The 27,571-nt window shown below is 41.1% G+C and overlaps 1 protein-coding gene across 1 annotated transcript in view; it reads left to right on the top strand.

Moving 5' to 3' along the window:
• Positions 1-27,571, top strand: part of LOC106561050 (ATP-binding cassette sub-family C member 8) — a 122,853-nt gene that overhangs the window by 17,411 nt on the left and 77,871 nt on the right. Inside the window, exons 3-6 of the mRNA XM_014124633.3 lie at positions 5,625-5,766; positions 6,708-6,829; positions 14,680-14,846; positions 22,319-22,561. Coding sequence (XP_013980108.1) covers positions 5,625-5,766; positions 6,708-6,829; positions 14,680-14,846; positions 22,319-22,561 — 674 coding nt within the window. The remainder of the gene's footprint in view (positions 1-5,624; positions 5,767-6,707; positions 6,830-14,679; positions 14,847-22,318; positions 22,562-27,571) is intronic.

The following is a 27,571-nucleotide window of genomic DNA, read 5'->3' on the forward strand; positions in this document are numbered from 1 at the left end:
CCACTGGCTCTGGAAAAAATACATGCATTCTACAGTTAATAGGGTACCATACCAGATTTACCTTGAAACTATTAAGGATAAACCCATTAGCTAGAAGGAAGATAAAAGATGGAGCTTGTACAAAGAGAGAGCGAGAGAAAGATAGAAATAAAGAGGGGGGGGATGAGAAAGAGCTTGAACGATTCATTGACGAGAGATACTTACGAGATCAAGGAAACATGTCGCTGGTTTCGGAGGATTCGAGCACTGTTAAGGATAACAAACCCAATCAACAAAACATAGCAAAGCCAAGTTGGCCAAGCGGTATCAACGATGGCATCAAACCATCCCCAAGCAAGAGGGCGTGAGTGGAGAGGGGGTAGAGGTTTATGGGTATGGATGTTGACTTGTTGAAATCTATCAATGAAACGCTTGCCAAACTTGATATCTTGGTTATATTACGAGAGGACATCAATGCATTATGTGCCAGTCTAGAATTCAGCCAATGTCAGATAGATGATCTAAGGAAAGAGAACACGGAGCTGAAAGGTACTGTAGACTCTTCATAGCAAGGTGGAGGTGGTGCAAAGGGAGAACAAACAACTTAAAATAAACCTTGCTTGATGTACAACGTTGATCAATGCGGGACAATCTAATCTTTTCAGGGATACCGGAGAATGACAACAGCAGAGGCTGTGAGGACACTGTCCGAGACTTTATGTCAACTCAACTGAAACTGCCCACTGATGTCATGCGTAATGTCTCTTTCTCCAGAGTCCATAGAATGGGTAAGGCCTCTGGGAATAGGACACTGGCTATTATTGCATGTTTTCAACATTTTAAGCAAAAGTAAATGGCGAGATTTTGGAATGAATGATCACTTCCCCACGGAGATCAATGAAAGGAGAAAATAAACTGTATCCCATCATGAAGGAAAAGCGTTGCCTGAATCAACGAGTCTCTTTGGTGATGGATAAACTTTACATCAACGGGCAACTGTATCGGGACTCGAGAGTAACTCCCTGGCTATTTTAATTCAATGTTCAAATCTGAGTTTGTGTTTGTTGTAGTGTATCATAACAACTTCAACTATATTCAACTCTATTGATCTCCACTTGACAAGGAAAGGGTTGCATATAGCTCAGGTTAATGTATGTAGCCTTCCTAACAAAATACATTAGGTTTTTTAACTTGGTCAACATAAATAATAGTCATATTTTAGCTAGCTGTAAATGATGGGCAAATGAACATTCATGGATATAGTCTACTTAGAAAAGTCAGGAATAGGAATGGTGTGGGTGTAGCACTGTACATTCAGAATCATATACCTTTTAAGAGGAGGGATGACCTTAATGTATGTCAAATAGAGGCTCAAGTACATCTGCTTCACCAGGCAGCCATATTGGTAAGATGTGTGTATAGACCTCCTAGCTCTAAGGTGTCCTATCTGGGTTTGACCAGGCCACAAATAGTAACAGAGATGTAATTATCTTGGGTGATTTTAATATAAATTGGAAGGATCATAATAATTCAAATATTACTTAATTAATGAGATATGCCGAGAGCTGTGGTTTGAAACAAATGGTTAATGATACTACTAGATCATCAACGAAGTTAGGTCACCGTTCGGCCATGTGCATTGATCTGATCTCCTGTAGTATACCATTGCAATGCTTAAAAGACAGATCAATGCCATTAATATTGTGACCCTAACCATGTTCATGGTTCCAAAGAAACCTTCAAGGATCGTGGTCAAGATCATTTTATATATATTTTTATATCATGAGCTTTTTCAAAATTATTTGGCTGCTGTACCCTGGGAGCTGATTTAAATCATGCTACAGAATGTTTTATTGATTTGCTCACTGAGGTAATGGACCATCATGCCCCAGTAAGAAAGAGTACAGTTGGGGATAGGACTTGGGTGAGGCTTTTTCTCAAAGAAATATGGCAAAAGTCTTAGCAGCCAAATCTAAACTACAAATTGATTAACAGAATTATAGAACACTGGGTAATTATGCAGTTAAATTAAATCATAAGAAAAAAACGTATTTTATTGATTGTAAAAAGGTATGTAATACAGTTAAGGGCTTACTTGGTACATCTATCTCATCATGCCCATCTAGTGTGGAGGTTGACGGGAGAACAATAACAAAACCAGCTGATATTGCCAATAATTTTCCATATATTTATATTTTTTTTACCGAGAACATTTATTTACTGAGCGATAGTGTAAATACCCATTCTTCCAAACAAGCTATTGTCCAATGGATTGATGATCATAATATGAGTGAAAAAAACTGCTCTTTTAGTCTGCAAATGGTGTCAGTAGACGAGGTGTTAAACCTATTGAAGTCATTACCCGATGGTAAATCTACAGGTTATGATCTTATGGACAATTTTTTACTTCGTTATGCTCCCCAGATTGCAGCTCCACTGAAATACATATTTAATTGGTCACTGGAAAAGGGGACATTTGCAAATGTATGGAAGCATGCTAAACTGTGTCCAATCCAAGGCAGCAAAGAACCCATTACTCCTGCCAATAGTCGACAAATAAGTCTACTCCCTTCACTCAGTAAGATATTGGAGAGTATTATGAGTAGACAAATATGGGAGTAAATGGAAAATAATGATCTTATCATAGCCAATCAGCATGCTTATCGCAAAGCATTCCACTACCACTGCATTGGTTGACATGACTGACCAGTGGCTCAATGCTATTGATAGTGGTTGTGGGTGTACTATTTTTAGATTTTACTGCAGCATTTGATTTAATGGATCATAAAATATATTTTTTGAAGGAGGCAGCATTGAATTGGGTACAGTCATATCTAACTGACAGGAAACAGTCCACTTATATCAATGGGTAATTTTCTTCCACTCATGCGTTAAACTGTGGAATACCGCAGGGTAGCTGCCTTTGGCCACTTCTTTACTTAATATATACCAACGACCTTCATTAGGCCTCATCTGAAACTCAAGCTACTATATTTGCGGATGATACTACAATTTATACAGCAAGACAATCGGTTCAATAGGTACAGCAAGCTCTACAAGTAGATCTGGGAAATATCAAGGAGTGGGTTTGTCTGAACCAACTTGTTTCGAACACCAAGAAAACCAAGGTTTGTTGGTCTGTTCCACCAGGAAAAGGCCAACACAGCATGGGATACAATTAAGTATGGGGGGAGTACAAATTGAGGAAGTGGCAGAAACCACACGACTAGGAGTGCAGCTAGACACCTGCTTATCATGGTCGTCTATGTAAATCATCTATGTAAAAAAAAAAAAATTCTATAGCATGGCATGGTCAGAAGGATAGCTAAATATTTACCAGGAAAGATTGTTAAGCAAACAACCCAAACATTAATTGAGAGTCAGGTGAACTACTGTTCTGTGGTCTGGGGAAATGCATCAGCAAGTTAAATTAGGAGGCTGCAGATTGCACAGAATAAAGCAGCAAGGATTGTTTTAAGGTGGAGATATGGTTATTCTGAAGTAGGTATGCTCAACAAGATAATACAAAAAAAACATGCTTATTTTATTTCACAATGTACACCATTTAAAACGGCCAAACTCCATTCACAACAGTAATCAGTTGGTAAGAGATAGACATTCAGTAAATACTAGGAATAGATTGTCCACCATCTATGTGTTATCCAGACAGAAAAGAGAAATAGGCAAAATATCATTTTGATTTAGAGCAATAAAGAAATTGAATAATTTTCCTGAGCAAACCAGAAATATTTCAATATACAAATTCAAACAGTACTTTAGAACCATTTAAATATAATAAATTGGAAGGTTGTGCAGGACAATGGTAGATGAAGGAATCAATCTCTTTTTAGACTGTTAGAGTATTTATCTGGTCAATATGTCAGTGTATTATGCCTGTTTGTAACAGTGTTATTATGTGAAAATGTGATTGTATTAGAAATTGTGTTTTAATGTATAAGGACTCTTGGATTAGTCCAAATGACGACTAAAAGAGAAAATCCTCCTCTCTCTCCCTCTCACTCATTCATCCTCCCTGTCACTTTGAGCCTGTGGGAGAATCTCAATTGCATTTCCTTGATCCCTTTGCACCCTCTCACCTCCTCAAAACCAGTTGGACGAGAAGGTCAGAGGGAAGGTGCCTAGTGACCCTGAGAGATTAATCTCCCGCTCAGCCATGGACGTCGTAATGTTTGCAGAGCTTCAGTTACACACACAGAATACTAATGTGTGTGTGTGTGCGCGCGCATGCATGCCAGCAGTGCTGACTGATTAACTTACCTCCCAACAGATATTATAATGTAATTAGTAGGGAGGTGTTGTTGGGAGCAGCAGTTGGATGCATTGCTAAGGAAACCCATCGCAATTTCATTATTATGTCAGTTTAATGATATAAGCATTAGGTCAGTTAGGACCAGGTGTTGTGTTTAATAACCCGGAGGTACAGCAAAATAAGCTGTTATGCTCCTTTTAAAAGCAGATGTAACTGACCGGCGGGTACTGCTTGGCTCAACACCACAGTAGCCCATTGAGCGAAAGTCCAAGGTGTTAGGTTTTAGTAGCTCACTGTAATAAAAATACATACTCCAACAACACCGGTGGTCTAGATGCCTTCTGAAGCAGGTTGTTTGACCGAAACGTTGGTAAATAAGATCCATTAAATGTCGGAAACATCTAGATCACCAATGTGCTGGAATTTTCTTTTTTTATCAAGCTACATTGTTCTCCGTGCACCTAGCAGCGCGTAAGGTGCGTGAGTAAATTTACTTCATAATCGCTTTTAAGAGCTAACTGGAATGGCGATCTCGGGCAAGGTACAGTAGCTTTTTGTTCTCTCTCTCTCTATCTAGACACGCCGAGCCGCAGGCCCCCGGAGGGTAACCCACCTCACAGTGAAGACCTTGACAGACTCGCCACTGACTCCCCTTTGATTACCTTGTAATCTAGTCCTACTCCTGTGACTCGCAGGGACAACTTTCTTGTTAGGCGCACAGTTTTATCAAGGTTGTACCGGGAGTCAGTGGAATTGATCCTATCTGTTGTTAAGCCAAGGTCATGAATTGTATATCCGGAGTAATACACCCGAAGGTGAATTTGTGTGTCCCCTCCATAGTCTCTACGGGAATCAATAGTCTGAATTGTCTTCCAGCGGAGGCTGCTGAGGAGAGGACGGCTCATAATAATGTCTGGTAAGGAGCGAATGGAATGGCATCGAACACATGGAACCCATGTTTCTGATGTATTTGACACTATTCCGCTCCAGCCATTACCACGAGCCCGTCCTCCCCAATTAAAGGTGCCACCAACCTCCTGGGGTGTCTTCTTTTAGGCCGGTATTTTATCTGATCCGCGGTAGATCCACCTTATCGCACGCTTGACAATTAAATGTACATTTTGATTGAGCCAACATATGTAGTGTTTACCATGAATGAGGTCGACGCGAACTCTGAAACATTGCCTTTAGATTGTGCATAGCTGAAAGAGCTTGATCGGATTGAATCCCGGCCGTAGACAAGTAAAATGTATTATATTATTGCGGATGCTTAGTTGGGAATTGACTCTCACCTGCCCAACAGAGCAGATAAATGTCACGCTGTTCTCTGAAGCTAACTTCCTGTGTCATTGTTGTGTTTGCTGTGTTCTGATAGGCTGGGGCAGCCAGAGCTCCAAGGTGCACATCCACCACAGCACCTGGCTGCACTTCCCTGGTCACAACCTGCGCTGGCTCCTCACCTTCGTCCTCCTCTTCGTCCTGGTCTGTGAGATCGCAGAGGGCGTCGTCTCCGATGGGTGAGTCTATTCCCCCTGCTCTTCCACTGGAATCATGCCCCATGTTTGACATCACCGACCCCCAGTACATTACAACAACCATACACCTCCATAACATTGAACAAGAGTGAATCTTTAGCAAAGCTAGCAGTGTCATCAGACTTCTCAACTCCTCTGCTCCTCTCAATGACTGCTTCTGCTGTAGACTGTACTCTTTTCATAACTGTCCCCGCTCCCCCCCACCTAGGTCACTAGGTTCTCTTCCTCCTCTGCACTTCTAGCCTTACTTACTTTTATGGCAGCACTGTCAACTTTCTCCATTTAATCTTCAATTTATCGGTCTCGCCCTCTATTCTCACACCACAATCCAATAGTGTGTGATTCACAAATGTAGGTCAAAGGTTAAATAATTACAGGAAATCAATGAGAGCCATTCCTTTGCCTCTGTCTCTCTCTCTCTATCTCTCTTTCACTCTTTCTCTCGCTCTGTCTTTCTCTCGCTCTGTCTTTCTCTCTCATCTCGTCTTGTGTGTGTCTCTCTCTCTCTCTCTCTGGCTTTCACCTCTTCGCTTTCTCTTCTGTCCTTGTATGTTCTCCTCCTCTCACGTTGATTGCCCACACGTGTCCCCTATAGTCCCCTACACATGATTACTGTAGGATTGCCTGTCAACGCCGAGAGCATCTCCTATGCCTTTGTGAATTGATTGGAAGAGCTCTCCTCCTGCACTTTCACCCTAGAATACCATTCACTATAACACAATGTCTGCTTGCAGCTTTTATACGGCATTGAGTGTGTGTATAGAATGATTTTAACTTATCCAATTGGGATGTATGTGTGTGTGTGTGTGTGTGTGTGTGTGTGTGTGTGTGTGTGTGTGTGTGTGTGTGTGTGTGCAGCTGTGCATGTTTGTGTGCATCTGTGTGTGCATTAAACCCCTTCTGTCCTGTGTGTGTTCTCCCAGGTTTACCCAGTCCCTCCACCTGCACCTGTACATGCCTGCAGGCCTGGCCTTCATGGCCGGGATAACCTCCATCATCTACTACCACAACATCGAGACCTCCAACTTCCCCAAGCTACTGCTAGGTAAGGCTCCTTCATAGTTTTCCAAGCATTTTACAGAGTGTGTGTATGCATACAGTGTGTTTGTGCGAGGGCGCGCGTGCACGTCCGTACCGTGCAAATTATGCCAGGATGGCCACCACACTTCAGTGCACAGCTCACCTCGCTCTAATGTTAAACATCCAAGCCTCCAACTTCAACTGCTGAAGTCTGCCTCCCTGTAGCGCAAAGATGCCTCCGGCTGTAGAAGATGTCCCCAATTACTGTGCGTGTGAGAGCAACCTCTTGCTGGGCTTTACTGAATGGTGGATAAACCATGACTCACTTGCAGGCTTGCTGGCCCCTAGGGTCTTCTAAGCCCAAATCAATACAATTCAAATGTAAGGAAGTCTTTTGTACAGTATGGGGTTTTGTCTAAACCACAGGCATTAATAATGTCATGTTAAATCCAGATGCGTGGTTCATTTATATTCAGATCTGATGTTTTTTTGCTCTAAAGCAGGGGTATTCAACTCTTACCCTACGAGGTCCGGAGCCTGCTGGTTTTCTGTTCTACCTGTTGATTAATTGCACACACCTGGTCTCCCAGGTCTAAATCAGTCCCTGATTACAGGGAAACAAGTTTAAAAATGCAGGGGAGCTGGCTTCGAGAGTCAGAGTTGAGTTTGAGGACTCTAAAGGTTGTAGGCAATATCATTAAACGTGTAATTGCATTATTCTGATTGGATGGATATCAATTCTACTGCAGTTCGAGGCAGGAACCAAAGTAATAGAATATTCAATGTGTGTCCGTCAAGCAGGAGTCAGAGATCTGCTTTGTGTAATGATTATATTCTTGTGTATGCCATACCGATGTTAGGTTGAAAGGGGATAGTTAAAAAAAAAAAAATACTTTGTATTGTTGTTATCCTCATAAATCAGTTAGATTAAAAAAGCCATAAAATTCAATTTAATGTTGAACATATTGAATCTTTTTGAAAAGTGAGGCGAGCGAGTTAAAAAATGCAATATCGACCTTGGTTCAGTAATCAAAAGATGTTTGCCTCTTGGGGAGGTTAAAATAGGTGTAGTTCAGCCATAACTCAAAATGAAGTTGTTGTGTCTCTTTACTGGAAGCGAATGAGGACGTTATTTGACTATAATCTTGCAATTTTTCAGTACAACTTTAAAAAAAATAATTAAAAAGTGAAGAGGGGCACTACTTAATTACATTTTAAGTGGTGATACAAATGTCAGCTGAGAATATTAAGATGTACTGTACTTAAAAAGGATGCTTTCATGACATGGTACTGATGAGATTCTGCACAGCAAATTCTCCAGTGTTAAACAGTTTCAAATTGAACACCGATCCAGCGTCTATACACTGTAAAAACGTATTTAGGGACTTAGTAAATATTTCCCCCCAAAATCTATGAGTTTCACATAAAAATGCAGGCTTCTGGTTCTGCTTCAATATTCAAATACCTTACTTCATTTTTTATGTGCTCAAAAAGCATGACTATTAAAAATTCTAATTAAGTGATAATGCCCGAGAAGCCGGTGTTTGGAGGATATATTGGCACAGGTGTTGTTAGGCCCGAGATGAAGTGGAGGGCCAGCATACCAGCCACAAAATGTGCTGGGGGAAAACATTTGTGCAAGGCCTATTCTGACTAGAGATGAGCAATGTCTTCATACTTGATCTTGGGAAACTTTAGGTAAGTGCTTGTCCAGCTCAGTAAAGCCTCAAACATAAATTATCCGCAACAGTGAAATGGGCTACTTCTTATGTGAATTAGCGAGGAGGCTGAACACACCTCAATTCCAACTGTTAGAAAATAAGACTTGTTAGAAAATCATTTGAAATTGACAAGTTGAAATATAGCCTATAGATAATTAGCAGGCAGCGTGCCTTGGTTTGAGGCCATCGCGGGTAACTGTCCTGTTGCGTAACAATCACATTTTAGAACAGTGAGAACATTCTGACATCGTGCGCATGAAAAAACTCACGCAGGGGTGACGGTTAGAGATATTTGGAGCTCACGAGTGAAACGGTTCATATTAAGTAGCTTGTTGCACTTTGAGGTGTAATGGATCAGGATGAACGGATATCAAAACCGTCGGGCAAATTGACGTTGAAAGATGAGACCACCCATTCCCACCATCGATAAAGTCATACGCACAACATTGTAAAGAAAATCTAGTTGTTTCGACTAAATATTATTAAGTAACTGCTTCCACAGCCTTTTTTTTTTGTTTACAAAATGTTTTGGTCCCAGTGTTACCTGAACTTTTAGTTGGCCCAAACTTAGCTCAAACTTGAGAGAACTTTGGCAAAAACTCAGTCAAATGAAAATTATGTTTGCTCAACTTGTCTCATACTATAAATTATTATTTAGGATTCTTTTTTGTTGTTGTAACAATTGGACCGAAAAGTAAATGGAAAAAAAGGCTGTGGAAGAAGTTAATTAATAATAATTAGTTGAAACAACTAGATTTCTGGGTGTTTTTTTGTAAACCCTAAAGGGAAATTTTACAATTATATCAACTTCTTATGCACCACCCCAACATCAACTTACACTGATGATCAAAAGTATGTGGACACCTGCTCGTCGAACATCTCATTCCAAAATCATGATTATTAAAATGGAGGTGGTCCCCCCTTTGCTGCTATAACAGCCTCCGCTCTTCTGGGAAGGCTTTCCACTAGATCTTGGAAAATTGCTGCAGGGACTTGCTTCTATTCAGCCATAAGAACATTAGTGAGGTCGGGCACTGATGTTGGGCGATTAGACCTGGCTCGCAGTCAGCGCTCCAATTCATCCCAAAGGTGTCCGATGGAGTTCTGTGCAGGCCAGTCAAGTTCTTCCAAATCGATCTCGACAAAACATTTCTGCATGGACCTTGCTTTGTGCACGGGGGCATTGTCAGGCTGAAACAGGAAAGGGCCTTCCCCAAACTGTTGCCGCATAGTTGGGAGCACAGAATCTTCTAGAATGACACTGTTTGCTGTAGCGTTAAGATTTCCCTTCAATGAAGGCCGAACCATGAAAAACAGCCCCAGACCATTATTCCTAACTTTACAGTTGGCACTATACTTTGGGGCAGGTAGCGTTCTCCTGCCAGATGTTGAAGCGTCACTCCAGAGAACGTGTTTCCACTTTTTTACACGCTGCGTGCTTCAGCACTCGGCGGCCCCATTCTGTGAGCTTGTGTGGTGGCTAAGCCGTTGTTGCTCCTAGACGTTTCCACTTCACAATAACAGCACTTACAATTGACCGGGGCAGCTCTAATAGGGCAGACATTTGACGAAGTGAGTTGTTGGAAAGGTGGCATGCAGTTGAAAGTCACTGAGCTCTTCAGTAAGGCCATTTTACTGCCAATATTTGTCTATGGAGATTGCATGGCTGCGTGCTCAATTTTATACACCTGTTAGCGACGGGTTTGGCTGATATAGCCAAATCCACTAATTGGAAGGGGTGTCCACATATTTTGTAAATATAGTGTATATTAGAGTGATTTTGTCAAGAATACAGTATATACGTAAATATGTGGTGTGTATAAACAGTGTAACTAAAATGCAATGTACAGTAGTAGAAATAATAGAATGAGCTATGTCGATAATACATGTCATGACGTTGCCCTCTTTGGGTACAGCGAGCACAGTTGACCCCCCTCCCTCTGCACCAGGCCTTTTCTATGCACCATCCCCCGACCTCTATACTTCTGACACCAGGCTCTGTGAGAGCGGTCGTAAATTCCTATGAGGAAATTCTCTCCTCATGGCCACAGTATAGAGAACAAAGGATTCTTCCACCTCACAGAATTGGAGAACCGAACGACATTTATGTTCTGGAGAAGGTATAAAAGATCGGTGAAGAATCCAGCTACGACCTGGTCCGTTTGGTACAATTTTGGGAAACTCATGAGAGACAATACGGCCATATTACCATAATAATGTTTTTTACTAGCCTCAGCTATGAGACTTACATCTAAATGGTTGTATAAAATTAATGAATAAGGATAAAGCTATTTGGAATATGTTGGGATGCTTGTAAGATGTTAATGTGAGAGAATTGTATTTTCTGTTTAAAGTTTTACCAATTCATCGTCACGCCCCCATGAACAGACGAGACCTGGCGTCATTAGACAGCCTTTTTCTGTCATTCCGAATAAAACCCCCACCCAGGGTTTCTATCACCAGACCGAGCTGACCTCCATTAGAGTTAACTGAAGGTTTGACCATGCATTCCTCTTTCTGAACTTTAACCATACCACGTGGTTAAACGCTTAGACTATTGATACCGACAGAATAATAACAAGTCTTTGATATTAATTACGAGTCTGCAGCTAGGAATTCGGTATCATTGAAGGCGAAGACCGACGAAGCCACCGTTCTATAACGACATGAATGAATGTCACTCTGAACGATCCATTCTAACCGAGAGAGAGAGGGAGAGAAAGAGAGAACACGAGGACAAAACTCTCCAACAGAACCCAACTCTCCAACAAAGATCCCGACGACACACTGAGCGTAAATATATTGATTGATTGCAATTGTTCCCAAATGAGTGAGCGTTCATGTGCAAAGGATTAGCATTTCAATTGTTAATATTTATCAACTCTGTAGTGCCTTCTCAGCTGACCCACACTCCCCTTTTATAACAAGCCGCCATGACATTCTCCTATCATTTCCTTGTAACCATATCTGTTTGATGCATTTCTGTGAATTATTTAGTTTAGTAAATAAATGATTTTAAGACAATTGATGTATGGATGACTCATAGTGAAGACTGGGTTCGTGCAGATAACCAACAATTTACGACGTTTGGAATGAGATTGACGTGAGGTAAACGAACACATCATTAAAGGAGACTAATTGATCAGATATTATAATATCTGAAAGTTATATTAGGAAAATTATAACTTTGTAATCTGAATATTTTCCTTGGTGCCCCGACCTTCTAGTTAATTACAGTTACACGATTAATCAGTTGAATCGCGTAATAATAATTACAGAGAGTTATTTGATAAACATGTCTTCCGTTTTAATGATGCCAAAGACACGACATACAGAATAAATAAACAGTACAAAACCCCATAGCAAAATGGATAGAACTGCAGGAAATGAGCTTTTGGACCTGAGTCCTGAATCTAAATAATATATACGTATGTGAATGTTGTGTATAGACAGTATGGACAGTATGTGAAAAGAAAAGGTGTGTGTATAGCGGTAGTTACAGTATATAGGATAAGCCAAGACTAGAATACAGTATATACATATAAAGTGGGTAATACAGTATGTAAACACCATTACAGTGACCAGTGTTCAATGACTATGTTCTGGACATAGGGCAGCGGTCGCTAAGGTGCAAGGTAAAGTACCGGGTGGTTGCTGGCTAGTAACAGTGTCTGAGGTTCAGGGGCAGGGTACTGGGCGGAAGCCGGCTAGTGATGACTGTTTAACAGTCTGATGGCCTGGAGATAGAAGCTGTTTTTTTCTCAGTCTCTCGGTCCCAGATTTGATGCATCTGTACGGTCTCCGCCTTCTAGATGGTAGCGGGGTGACAGAGACATGGCTTTTGCAGTAATACTTTTTTTGTCCTGTGGCTTTCATTAAGTGAGATTCTAAGTGAATACTTTATCATAAAATGTAATTCTTCAACCCGACACAAGTAGTTAATAAAGCCTTATTTTGAGGGCCTAGTTTTACCCTAATACAGTGGCCTGAATCTCATGGTTTTTAGGCCTGCAAGTCACATTATGATGGCTTGCAAAGTGATGTGTAATTCCTATTGGAATCCAGCCAGAGTGGGGATATTCAACATTTGAAATGTTTATTCACCCGCAACCTGAATTCAGGCTGACTGCTGGGATGGGGAGACAAAGATATGAGACAAGGAACAACCGTTTCAGAAACCGGTGCAATAAGTCCAAGTAGCAGATTGGATTAGTTAAAAAAAAAAAAGTGATTTATATTTGAGTAGGATAAGATTAATGAATCAATCAATGTACATGCAAAACCATAGATATGGTTTAACTCTGGTTAAGACCAACACTTGGGTTCTTTTACAACAATGTTACTCTAAAAAATCAACACTAGGTAACACTTGACAATTTCCTGTGTGGTAATTACCAAATAAATATGTTTGTTGCATCATCGAGACATCGTCAAGCATCAACACTAATCTCTTCTGGTTATTATAATTTGATAGCCAATATTCTCTGAATCAGAGAGGATTTTATAGATTCTATCAATAAATGCCATGTCCCAGCTCAGTCCATTGCCCTATGAGCACAAGACATTGAAAATAATACGTATTTTTTGGGGTTGAAATGATGTATTTTCAATGTCTTGTGCTTACTAGGTGGTCTTTGTTGTTTCACGGTTCTCTCATCGTCAATGTTGACTTCTTTAATCATCCCCTCAGTTGCCATGTTCCTCCTCTTTGTCTGATCACATACTTCTCTTCTCCTCCTCCTCCTCCCGCGTCATTAACTAATCCGCGTTCTGCACATGTTCGTTCACACTTCCTCCAGTTCCCTCGTTCACATCAGTGCTTGAGCCTCAACCTCGATGCGTGGCCAATCGGTGTCAGTCGAGGGAGTGACCCAACAGGCGGTATTTCTCGGACAGACTTTAATCTCTGATTACAGCTGGGGCTGGAGGGATGGATAGCCATAGACATGGAGAACATAGAAGGGATATGCTAATATGGCCATATGTCAAACGAACGCCGTTATCCGCCATTGCGGGAATCAAACCCACAACTCTAATCAGTAGTACTCACTCTTCACTTTCCATCTGAAACTTTCCTTCACAACCGTCCTTCCATCGATCACCTTTTCCATAGGCTTCTTATTGACTCTGCTTCCATTTAGAGATTTACAGTACAACTGCAGGCCTGACAAATACTGTAAGTCATTGACCTTCAAAACAGCCACAACAAAGACACTGAAAGGACTTACACCGAGTGTACGAAGCATTAAGAACAACCTTCCTAATATTGTTGCACCACCCCTATAGAAAGGACTTATATTGTTGATTCGTTGACTGTGACTCACAATGGCAACCTGCTACAACAGGATCTGAATCGACCATGGTTTTCAATACTGAGTCCATTCTTTTCACTCTGTTTCTATGGATATTGTGCTTAACAACCATGGACATACGTCACTAAACAACTGGAAAGCCAAGGCGAGAGAGGAGGGGAGGGAGGAAGGAAGAAAGAAAGGGAGGAGAAGAGAGCAAGGAGGGAGGGAGCGGGTGGAGGGGGTGGGGAGAGAACATGAGTTAGTGTTTGAGATGCAGGCCACGCTTCTGTTATGAACATCTGCAGAGGAAAAAGATCCCAAATCCCAGAATGTTTAGCATACTCCTACGAGACTCTGTTACCATGGTTTCTCTCCTATAAAACATCTAAAAAGGTGTAAAAAAATGACATCAGTCAGGTCGTTTAGGATGTGTCTTGGGGATTTAGAATGGATGGGTAGGCACAGTAATTCTGACAGTTATAGTACAGCTGTTCATTCCCTATTGTCACTGAGTTTTGAACACGAGCAGTTCTGTCAGAATTGCCATGACACAAAATGTAAACAAAACTGACAAAAGCAGAGGAAAGATGGGGAAAATGAATTAGAAAATATATGATATGGATTGTAAATTATATGTATGATATTCACTTTGTAGATATACAGTTCACTCCTGATGCAGTGTATACAGTTCACCAGAAACAAAATTCATTTTACTTGCTCTGGATATCTGCATAATCTGTTGGGAATGTATAGGACATTCCTAACCCAACTGCATTCGTCAGGAGTTGACTTGAGATGACTGACGACTCCCTTTATGAGTCCTGAGATATTCAAATGTTTCTCTCTGATCCTCTCTGAAGCCCTACTGTTCTACTGGGTCTTGGCCTTTCTGATGAAAACCATCAAGTTTGCCAAGTACACGGAGCACGGCATCGGCCTGAGACAACTCCGCTACGGCATCACAGGACTACTGGCCCTGCTCTACGGACTACTACTGGCTGTGGAAATCAACGTCATACTGGGCAGGGTGAGCAGCAGTGTGTGTGAGAGGGGGATGGTGTGCGTGTGCATGTATTTGTGTGTGTGTGTATGTCATCCTAGTGTGTTTTGTGTGAGAGGGCATCTGTTTTCCTCAGTATGTCTGAACGTCTCTATCCTGTCTTTTCCTCTGCTTCAATCAGCTCTCCCCTCTTTCGGTCTAGCATGTTTGTATGCTCCTGTATATTGGATGTTAAGTATTGCTGCCTACAGGCCTGTTTCTGAAGTAGATAGAAGGCAGAATGTGCTAGGTTGTTGTGAGTCATACAGAGGCGTCATGCCCAAAGTTGGCACAAGGGCACGTGTCACCTCCAGATTTCTGCATGACTCCCCTGTATGACACCCGCTACTTGTCTCTAATTATAATAGGATGTTTATGATGGACTTGTTTGCCTGGATGTTTGAATGATTCATCATTTTCATCCGTGGGAGTTCTGTCTGGAGATTTTCTTCTGAAAGAATGGAGGATGACTTGCTATTATGGTGATCAGGATTTCAAGCTTTTTTTTGTGTGCAACGACATATACTCGACGTGAGAATGGTATTCATGCAAGTGTGTGCGCATTCAGGTGGATTCATGTTCATGTTGTGAGGCGTCAGTCAGGATCTTCCCATTCACAGCAATCGCCTCTCCTCCTGGCACTATCCCACCTGGTCCATTTGTTCCCCTTTAGCATCCCATCTCGTGTTTGAGAGCAATCAGGCTCTTGGGCACTTGGCAATCATTTGCATTCTTCATTGGTTTGTATTGGTTAAGATTGGGACTAATCCAGCGGAGGCTCTTCAGAGTAGGAAAGGGGAGGACCATCCTTCTCAGTGAATTTCTTAAAATAAAACATTGAAAAAATAATAATTGATTAATACACACTGTTTTGCAATGAAGGTCTACAGTAGCCTCAACAGCACTCTACAGTGTAACTTTACTTATTGTAGCGGGTTTACCAACGCATTAGTTCTATTAGCTATGTTGACTAGGATGTTACTTTAGCTAATATGGGGACAACGATGTAGGCTGTGTGTAGCGGTTAAGATATGGTTTTGCTTGGAAAGGCTTTTTTGCCTGGTCACATACAGCTGATGTGTTGTTCATTGAAGTCCACGAACGAAGGGAAAAGCTGAGAGGAGAGTGCATAGAGGCTAGAATGAATACTACGTTGCTGCTATGATCAGGGTTGTATTCATACTGCCGATTTCATTGAAAAATATTTCTTAAATGGAAGCAAACAAAACAGGGATGAAAATACCTGAATTTGTCCAATAGAAACTCTTGTTTTAAACTTTTGGACTAATGACTACAACCTATCCTCTTGGGGATCGAGGGTAACTTAATCCCACTGATGGGATTGCTAGCAAGGCGGGAAATTCAAAACATCAAAAATCTAATAATTTCAATTTCTCAAACAATCAACTATTTTACACCATTTAAAAGATAAACATCTCCTTAATCGAACCACATTGTCCGATTTTCAAAGAGGCTTTACGGCGAAAGCATAAAGTTAGATTATGTTAGGAGAGTACATAGCCAAAAAAGTACACACATCCATTTTCAATTCAAGGACAGGCATCACCAAAAGCAGAAAACCAGCTAAAATTATGCACTAACCTTTGACAATCTTCATCAGATGACACTCCTAGGACATTATGTTAGACAATACATGCCTTTTTGTTCTATCAAGTTCATATTTATATCCAAAAACAGCATTTTACATTGGCGCGTGTCGTTGAGAAAATGTATCTCCCCCAAAACTGCCAGTGAATTTACAAAAAATACTCATTATAAAACGTGGTTAAAGTATTAAATTGTTATTCAAAGAATAACGGTTGCATTCTGAATGCAACCGCATTGACAGATTTCAAAATAACTTTACTGGGAAAGCATACTTTGCAATAATCTGAGTACTCTGGTCAGAAAAATACACTAGGCTATACAGCTAGCCGCTATGTTGGAATCATCTAAAACCATAAATAACATTAGCAATATTCCCTTACCTTTAATAATCTTCATCAGAAGGGACTTCCAGGAATCTCAGGTCCACAACAAATGTTGTTTTTTTCGATGAAGTTCATAATTTATGTCCAAATAACTCCATGCTGTTCCGTGTTAGCGCGTTCGGTAGGCTACTCAAAATGGGAGGGAAAAGTCACGACGAAAAGTTAAAAAAAAATCTATTTACGTTCGTTCAAACATGTCAAACGTTGTTTAGCATCAATCTTTTGGTCCATTTTTAACGTGAAACATCAGTAATATTTCAACCCAACCTCTCCTGTGTCTTGAAACAAGTTTTGAAAAATGTCTCGCCTCACATGAAAGCGCATGTGCGCGCAATAATGAAGTGATGACCTCCCAGGGACGTCAACTTCCCTTCCTTCTCATTCGGTCTCTGTTCATCATAGACGCTTCAAACAACTTTATAAAGATCGTTGACATCTAGTGGAAGCCATAGGAAGTGCAAAATGAATCCTTTGTCACCTTGTGTTTTATTGCCAATGACTTGAAAATAGTACAGCCACAAAATTTTCATTTCCTGCTTGTATTTTTTCTCAGGTTTTTGCATGCCATATGAGTTCTGTTATACTTAGAGACACCATTCAAACAGTTTTAGAAACTTCAGAGTGTTTTCTATCCAAATCTACTAATAACATGCATATTCTATTTTCTGGGCCGGAGTAGTAACCTGTTTAAATTGGGTACGTTTTTCATCCGGCCGTGAAAATACTGCCCCCTAGCCGCTAGAGGATAAGCTAGATGCAGGCAAGAGTGTGCAAGTCCTGTGTGCACCTAGGTTGTAAACTTTCAATCAGAGGCTACGGTGTAGGGAAATTATTAGTATCATCTAGTAGCCTAAACCTGTCTGTGATGATGAACTGAATGAATGGAATATGAATGATAGTCATCCAACATGCTGTAATAGAATAAGGCCATGCTCATGGAGGGGGGAAAAAATGTCCTCCTTCATCATAAACGGCACTGACCGCCACTGGACTATCTCAGCACTTATTCTCATTACAGTTTCTATTCATGATCACTAATGGGCAATTTTTTCAATGCCTTCATGATGCCTCGGGCTTCTACCAGAGCCATCAAACACAGAGTAGTCTATACATACATTCCTGTTTTGATAAAATACTATGTATAGAGAGAATGTTGTATGTTGCATTGGCAACATCTACAGTCAGGAAAGACACATCTGTTGTGGAAGAGTCCTCTGAGTACCAATGTACACTGACTAACTCTACACATATACACTACATGACCGAAAAGTATGTGACACCCGGTCGTCGAACATCTCATTCCAAAATCATGGGCATTAATATGGAGTTGATTCCCCCTTTGCTGCTATAACAGGCTCCACTCTTCTGGGAAGGCTTTCCACTAGATGTTGGAACACTGCTGTGAGCACTTGCTTCCATTCAGCCACAAGTGCGTTAGGGAGGTCGGGCACTGATGTTGGGCGATTAGGCCTGGCTCGCAGTCGGAGTTCCAATTAATTTTGAAAGGTGTTAGATGGGGTTGAGGTCAGGGCTCTGTGCAGGCCATTTAATCCTAGTACAAAGCTCTGTGCAGGCCATTTAATCCTAGTACAAATTCTTCCACACCAACCTCGACAAACCATTTCTGTATGGACCTTGCTTTGTGCACGGGGGCATTGTCATGCTGAAACAGGAAAGGGCCTTCCCCAAACCGTTGTTACAAAGTTGGAAGCACAGAATTATCTAGAATGTCATTGTATGCTGTAGAGTTAAGAATTCCATTCACTGGAACAAAGGGGCCTAGCCCGAACCATGAAAACAGCACCAGGCCATTATTCCTCCTCCACCAAACTTTACAGTTGGCACTATACAAGTAGGGTAGGTAGGGTTCTACTGGCATCCGCCAAACCCAGATTTGTCCGTTGGACTGGCATATGATGAAGCATGATTCATCACCCCAGAGAACGCGTTTCCACTGCTCCAGAGTTCAATGGTGGCAAGCTTTACATCACTCCAGCCGAAGCTCGGCTTTGCGCATGCTGATCTTAGGCTAGTATGCAGCTGCTTGGCCATGGAAACCCATTTCATGAAGCTCCCGACGAACAGTTCTTGTGCTGAAGTTGCTTCCAGAGGCAGTTTGGAACTAGATAGTTTGTGTGTTGCAACTGTGAGCTTGTGTGTCCTACCACTTCGCGTCTGAGCTATTGTTGCTCCTAGACGTTTCTACTTCACAATACCAGCGTTTACAGTTGACCGGGGCAGCTCTAGCACGGCAGAAATTAGCCGAACTGACTTGTTTGAAAGGTGGCATCCTATGATGGTGCCACGTTGAAAGTCACTGAGGTCTTCAGTAATGCCATTCTACTGTCAATGTTTGTGTATGGAGATTGCATGGCTGTGTGCTCGATTTTATACACCTGCCAGCAACTGGTGTGGCTGACATGACCAACTCCCCTAATTTGAAGGGGTTTCCACATACTTTTGTGTATATACAGTTGAAGTTGGAAGTTTACATATACCTTAGCCAAATACATTTAAACTCAGTTTTTCACAATTCCTGACATTTAATCCTAGTACAAATTCCCTGTCTTAGGTCAGTTAGGATCACCACTTTATTTTAAGAATGTGAAATATCAGAATAATAGTAGAGATAATGATTTATTTCAGATTTGATTTCTTTCATCACATTCCCAGTGGGTCAGAAGTTTACATACACTCAATTAGTATTTGGTAGCATTGCCTTTAAATTGTTTAACTTGGGTCAAATGTTTCGGGCAGCCTTCCACAAGCTTCCCATAATAAGTTGGGTGAATTTTGGCCCATTTCTCTCCTGACAGAGCTGGTGTAACTGAATCAGGTTTGTAGGCCTCCTTGCTCGCACACGCTTTTTCAGTTCTGCCCACATCTTTTTTATGGGATTGAGGTCAGGGCTTTGTGATGGCCACTCCAATACTATGACTTTGTTGTCCTTAAGCCATTTTGCCACAACTTTGCAAGTATGCTTGGGGTCATTGTCTATTTGGAAGACCCATTTGCGACCAAGCTTTAACTTCCTGACTGATGTCTTGAGATGTTGCTTCAATATATCCACATCATTTTCCTACCTTATGACGCCATCTATTTTGTGAAGTGCACCAGTCTCTCCTGCAGCAAAGCACCCCCACAACATGATGCTGCCACCACTGTGCTTCACGGTTGGGATGGTGTTCTTCGGCTTGCAAGCCTCCCCCTTTTTCCTCCAAACATAACGATGGTCATTATGGCCAAACAGTTCTATTTTTGTTTCATCAGACCAGAGGACATTTCTCCAAAAAGTATGATCTTTGTCCCCATGTGCAGTTGCAAACCGTAGTCTGGCTTTTTTTATGGTGGTTTGGGGCAGTGGCTTCTTCCTTGCTGAGTGGCCTATCAGGTTATGTCGATATAGGACTCATTTTACTGTGATTATAGATACTTTTGTACCCGTTTCCTCCAGCATCTTCGCAAGGTCCTTTGCTGTTGTTCTGGGATTGATTTGCACTTTTCGCACCAAAGTATGTTCATCTCTAGGAGACAGAACGCGTCTCCTTCCTGAGCGGTATGAGGGCTGCGTGGTCCCATGGTGTTTATACTTGCGTACTATTGTTTGTACAGATGAATGTGGTACCTTCAGGTGTTTGGAAATTGCTCCCAAGGATGAACCACGCTTGCAGAGGTCTTTTTTTTCTGAGGTCTTGGCTGATTTCTTTTGATTTTCCCATGATGTCAAGCAAAGAGGCACTGAGTTTGAAGGTAGGCCTTGAAATACATTCACAGGTACACCTCCAATTGACTCAAATTATGTCAATCAGAAGCTTCTAAAGCCATGACATAATATTCTGGAATTTTCCAAGCTGTTTAAAGGCACAGTCAACTTAGTGCATGTAAACTTCTGACCCACTGGAATTGTGATATAGTGAATTATAAGTGAAATAATCTGTTTGTAAACAATTGTTGGATTGTGTCATGCACAAAGTAGATGTCCTCACCGACTTGCCAAAACTATAGTTTGTTAACAAGAAATGTGTGGAGTGGTTGAAAAACGAGTTTTAATGACTCCAACCTAAGTGTATGTAAACTTCCGACTTCAACTGTATAGTGTATGCAAGCTTGCCTAACTTGGTAACTGTGAGAAGACAAAAAAATCACTCTTTATCATACTGGAAGAGGTCTTTGTTGTTGTGCAGGAAGTACGTTTCTGTGTTAGAGGGTTGGAAGTAGTCTGTAGTAAGTATTTCAGCTTTTATTTTCATGTGTTGTTTTTTCCTGTAAAGCACATTGCGTCGCATTCCATGTCTAAAATGCGCATCTTTTATTTATGCAGATTTTCGAATATCTGCATGAAAATCTGTTGCCAATTGGTTGTAAACCTAGCTAGTGATGCCCTTTTGAAAGTGGGAATTATTTCTGCAGATATAAATTAAACAGTGTGAAACTATACCCTCAGATGTACTGACAAGATGCAGTAATGATTGCCACATCCTGAAAAGGTTTTGGTTAGACTTTTAGAAAATAACTAAGTTTAAAGCTGAGATCCGCATTAGGGGAAACAACGCCACTAGCAGCTCCAGGCGTATTTGTTATTCTTTTTGTTTTGTTTGTTAAACGGAGAAAAGGAGGTCCTGCTTCCTGGTAAAAAAAAAATGGTTGTACATACTCTACTGTTCTATTGCGTGTGCAATGATGTCCGGGGGGAAAAAATGGTGTTCGTTATTTGAAGTAACGTCTCTGTTGTAATATCACAAATGGTGGCAGTTTCACCACTACAGATTCCAACTTTAAGAAACATTTTCTTTTTTACGTTTTTGTTTTATCTGGTGGGCGTATTCTCTGTAAGTGTTTGGAAGTTATGTGTCTATGCTGTAATTCTTCAGTAACCTAGTTTCCCCCAAGCTGAGACTCTCACTGCTGAACTGAACTGACTCTGTTCCATTAGTGTTTCACTCTGTCGTCCAGTTTCAGCGCTCGGGGTACCAGGAGTGTGCCTCGTTCTTAGACATAGTGCAGGCCATAATACTTCTCTTCGACAAAGCTCTAAAGCTGAATAGCTCAAGTGAACACAGTTTAGGGTTTCTTATTTCAGTGTGTGATACAGGGAGGCTTTGCCAAGGCATTGATGCATTCGCAAAGACGCGACCAGGCAACCCATAACTTAATACGCAACAGAGCAAGCTTCCCTGTCAGATACTCTACATCACACATAACTATCAGACACTATCTGTCATATCCAGTTGCTCACAGGTCCAACAAGATAATCATTATCTCTCAAAAACTTGGCAGGGTTAAGTTTGCGTAGCCGAAACTGTATATACGTTAGTGAATAGTTGTGTAGTTCGTTTCGTTGTTCCCATTTGTATTCTAAGTTCTGAATATGTTCATGATTTAGGCTCTTTCTTTTTTAGTGAATCCTCCATCTGTCTTTTTCTCTCTTCCCACTTGATAACCCCTCTCTCCCTCTGTCCCTCCCCACAGCGCTACCTGTGTTTCACTGAGGCTACGGAGGTGAAACCCCCAGAGGACCTGCAGGACCTGGGGGTGAGGTTCCTGCAGCCCTTCGTCAACCTGCTGTCCAAGGCCACCTATTGGTGGATGAACACCTTCATCACAGCAGCCCACCGCCGCCCCATCGACCTCAAGGTCATCGGCAAGCTGCCCATCGCCATGCGAGCCCTCACCAACTATCTGAAGCTCCGCAAGGCTTTTGAGAATCAGAGGGTAAAGGGAGTGAGTGAGTGAGTGAGTGAGTGAGTGAGTGAGTGAGTGAGTGAGTGAGTGAGTGAGTGAGTGAGTGAGTGAGTTGGCAGCCAGTGGGCTGTAAGTTTCCGTAAAAACAATGGTCAAAAAAGGTTACAGTAATAGTATTGGATACTGTAAACCTTTTTTAAGGCTCAAATAAGCAAAGAGAAACGACAGTCCATCATTACTTTAAAACCTCTTGCATCTAGGGAACGCCTCACCAATATCCAATGGTAGAGCGTTGCGCGAAATACAAAAGCCTTAAAAATGCAATAACTTCAATTTCTCAAACATATGACTATTTTACACCATTTGAAAGATAAGACTCTCGTTAATCCAACCACATTGTCCGATTTCAAAAAGGCTTTACAGCAAAAGCAAAACATTAGATTATGTCAGGAGAGTACCCAGCCAAAAAAAAATCACACAGCCATTTTCAAAGCAAGCATATATGTCACAAAAACCCAAACCACAGCTAAATGCAGCACTAACCTTTGATGATCTTCATCAGATGACACTCCTAGGACATTATGTTATACAATACATGCATGTTTTGTTCAATCAAGTTCATATTTATATCAAAAAACAGCTTTTTACATTAGCATGTGATGTTCAGAACTAGCATTCCCACCCAAAACTTCCGGTGAATTTACTAAATTACTCATCATAAACGTTGACAAAATACATAACAATTACTTTAAGAATTATAGATACAGAACTCCTTTATGCAATCGCTATGTCAGATTTTAAAATAGCTTTTCGGCAAAAGCACATTTTGCAATATTCTGAGTACATAGCTCAGCCATCACAGGCTAGCTATTCAGACACCCGCCAACTTCGGGGCTCACTAAACTCAGAATTACTATTAGAAAAATTGGATTACCTTTGCTGTTCTTCGTCAGAATGCACTCCCAGGACTTATACTTCAACAACAAATGTTGTTTTTGTTCCAAATAATCCATAGTTATATCCAAATACCGCCGGTTTGTTTGTGCGTTCAGGTCACTATCCAAAGGGTAACGCGCAAGCGCATTTCGTGACAAAAAAATTGTAAATGTTCCATTACCGTACTTAGAAGCATGTCAAACGCTGTTTAAAATCAATTTTTATGCTATTTTTCTCGTAAAATAGCGATAATATTCCAACCGGACAATGTTGTATTCATTCAAAGAGGGAAAGAAAAAAATGGCGGGGTCTCGTGAATGCGCATCTCCAGTCTCTCTGTCACCAGGCAGTCCACTGATAAACTGTGCTGCTGTTATCTGCCCAGAGACAGGAGACGCGTCAATCCGGTTTCTGAAGGCTTTAGAGCCAATGGAAGCCTTAGAAAGTGTCACGTAACAGCACAGATACTGTAATTTCGATAGAGATGCAACAGAGTGACTACAAATTGAAAAGACCATTCAAAATATTTTTGAAACTTTAGAGTGTTTTCTATCAAAATCTACTAATAATATGCATATTCTCGTTTCTGGGTAAGAGTAGTAACCAGTTTAAATCGGGTACGTTTTTTATCCGGCCGTGAAAATACTGCCCCCTATCCCAGACAGGTTAAGACATGAAGGTCAGTCAATGCGCACAATTTCAAGAACTTTAAACGTTTCTTCAAGTGCAGTCGCAAAAACCATCAAACTTTATGATGAAACTGGCTCTCATGAGGACTGCCATAAGGAAGACCCAGAGTTACCTCTGCTGCAGAGGATAAGTTCATTAGAGTTATCAGCCTCAGAAATTGCAGCCCAAATAAATGCTTCACAGAGTTCAAGTAACAGACACATGTCAACATCAACTGTTCTGCAAAGAAACCACTACGAAAGGACACCAATAAGAAGAAGAGACTTGCTTGAGTCAAGAAACACGAGCAATGGACATTAGACCAGTGGAAATTTGTCCTTTGGTCTGATGAGTCCAAATTTTGAGATTTCTGGATCCAACCGCCGTGTCTTTGTGAGACGCAGAGTAGGTGAACGGATGATCTCCGCATTTGTGGTTCCCACCATAAAGCATGGAGGAGGTGTGATGGTGTGGGGGTCCTTTGCTGGTGACACTGTCAGTGATTTATTTTGAATTCAAGGCATGGCTACCACAGCATTATGCAGCGATACACCATCCCATCTGGTTTGTGCTTAGTGGGACTATCATTTTGTTTTTCAACAGGACAATGACCCAACACACCTCCAGGCTGTGTAGGAGCTATTTGACCAAGAAGGAGAGTGATGGAGTCCTGCATCTGATGACCTGGTTTCCACAGTCCCCCGACCTCAACCCAATTGAGATGGTTTGGGATGAATTGGACCGCAGAAAAAGCAGCCAACAGGAAAAGTAGCCAACAAGTGCTCAGCATATGTGGGAACTCCTTCAAGACTGTTGGAAAAGCATTCCAGATGAAGCTGTTTGAGAGAATACCAAGAGTGTGCAAAGCTGTCATTAGGGCAAAGGGTGGCTACTTTGAGGAATCTAAAATATATTTTTATTTGTTTAATACTTTTTTTGGTTACTACATTATTCCATATGTGTTATTTCATAGTTATGTCTTCACTATTATTCTACACTGTAGAAAATAGTAAAAAAGAAATAAAAACCCTTGAATGAGTTGGTGTCTAAACTTTTGTCTTTTACTCTAAGTATTCAGACCCTTTGCTATGAGACCCGAAATTGAGCTCAGGTGCATCCTGTTTCCATTGATCATCCTTGAGATGTTTCTCCAACTTGATTGGATTCCACCTGTGGTAAATTCAATTGATTGGACATGATTTGGAAAGGCACACACCTGTCTATATAAGGTCCCGCAGTTGACAGTGCATGTCAGAGCACAAACCAATTTCAATAGAATGTTCATGATGTCACTGCAACAATTGTGGATAGACATAGCTGGTCAATTCGCTCAGGCTATCTACTCTGATTTCAGAGCTCTCTCGTCTGGGTGTGCCAGAGTGCAGAATAACTGACGAATTTGTGAACGCTCAACACCCGTTGAATATGGCCGGTGTCAGTAAATGTTGTCAAAAAAGTGTAATTAAATTGTTACCAGCAGCACAGTTGCAGTCACCAACGCTCTGGAGAACATAAAAACTGCCTAAACAGCTCTGCTAGGCAAAGTAAAATGGTCAGAGTGGGGTGTTCTCTCATTTGTGTCTGGAAGTAGCTAGCCAACGTTAGCCAGTTAGCTTGGGTGCTTGACTGCTGTTGTTAGGTCAGAACGCTCAGATCAACCCTACTCCTCGGCCAGAGCATCCAGTGTGACCTCTGAACGCTCCGAGAGCGAACCGCTCTGAAATTACGAACGGACAACCTGATAATGCTCTGAGTTTACGAACACCCAAAGCGCACTCTGGCACTCCAGAACACACCCGTAGTATAAACCAGTCTTTAGTCTTGAAATCTTTGGTTGTTTAGTATATAGCCTCACATGTGAATCCTTAAAGAGATGAGTGGGGCTAAAGCTTAATCGAGCCGGTCGGTGAGAAATTAGCAAACATTTCAAAAAATCTGTTTTTGCTTTGTCATTATGGGGTATTGTGTGTAGATTGATGAGGGGAAAAAATAATATAATTGATTTTAGAATAAGGCTGTACCCTAACAAAATGTAGAAAACATCAAGGGGTGCCTTCGGAAAGTATTCAGACTTTTTTTTCTCCACATTTTGTTGTGTTACAGCCTACATTTTCAAATGGATTAAATGTAGGTTTTTTTTGTCACTGACCTACACAAAATACCCCATAATGTCAAAGTGGAATTATGTTTTTTGACATTTTTACAAATTAATAAAAAATGGAAAGCTGAAATGTCTTGAATCAAGTATTCAACCCCTTTGTTATGGCAAATCTAAATTTGTTCAGGAGTAAATATGTGCCTAACTAGTCACATAATAAGTTGCGTGGACTCTGTGTGCAATAATTGTGTTTAACTTGATTTGTTAATGACTACCGCATCTCTGTACCCCACACATACAATTATCTGTAGTCGAGCAGTGAATTTTGAACACAGATTCAACAACAAAGACCAGGGAGGTTTTCCAATGCCTTGCAAAGAAGGACACCTACTGGTAGATGGGTAAAAATCAAAGCAGACATTGAATGGTACCCGCAAAACACCAGTCTCAACGTCAACAGTGAAGAGGCGACTCTGGGATGCTCCTCTGTGTTCTTTTACCCATCTTTTCTTTTCATTGGCCAGTCTGAGATATGGCCAGCATCCTGGAGTTGCCTCTTCACTGTTGATGTTGAGACTGGTGTTTTGCGGGTACTATTTAATGAAGCTGCCAGTTGAGGACTTGTGAGGCGTCTGTTTTTCAAACTAGACACTAATGTACTTGTCCTCTTGCTCAGTTGTGCACCGGGGCCTGCCACTCCTCTTTCTATTCTGGTTAGAGCCAGTTTGCGCTGTTCTGTGAAGGGAGTAGTGCACAGCGTTGTACCAGATCTTCAGTTTCTTGGCAATTTCTCACATGGAATAGCCTTCATTTTTCAGAACAAGAATAGACTGACAAGTTTCAGAAGAAAGGTCTTTGTTTCTGGCCATTTTGAGCCTGTAATCGAACCCATAAATGCTGATTCTCCTGATACTCAACTAGTCTAAAGGCCAGTTTTATTGCTTCTTTAATGAAGACAACAGTTTTCAGCTGTGCTAACATAATTGCAAAAGGGTTTTCTAATGATCAATTAGCCTTTTAAAATGATAAACTTGGAATAGCTAACACAACGTGCCATTGGAACACAGGAGTGATGGTTGCTGATAATGGGCCTCTGTACGCCTATGTAGATATTCCATAAAAAATCTGCCGTCTCCAGCTACAATAGTAATTTACAACATTAACAATGTCTACACTGTATTTCTGATCAATTTTATGTTATTTTAATGGACAAAAAATTGCTTATCTTTCAAAAACAAGGACATTTCTAAGTGACCCCAAACTTTTGAACGGTGTGTGTATATATTTGATTTGCTGTAATATGAAAATACTTTACCTAGCAGTCAACCTTCTTGCAC

The sequence above is a fragment of the Salmo salar genome, chromosome 10 (genome assembly GCF_965601325.2).
Source record: "Salmo salar chromosome 10, fSalSal1, whole genome shotgun sequence".
In the NCBI taxonomy this organism is placed as follows: Eukaryota; Metazoa; Chordata; class Actinopteri; order Salmoniformes; family Salmonidae; genus Salmo; species Salmo salar.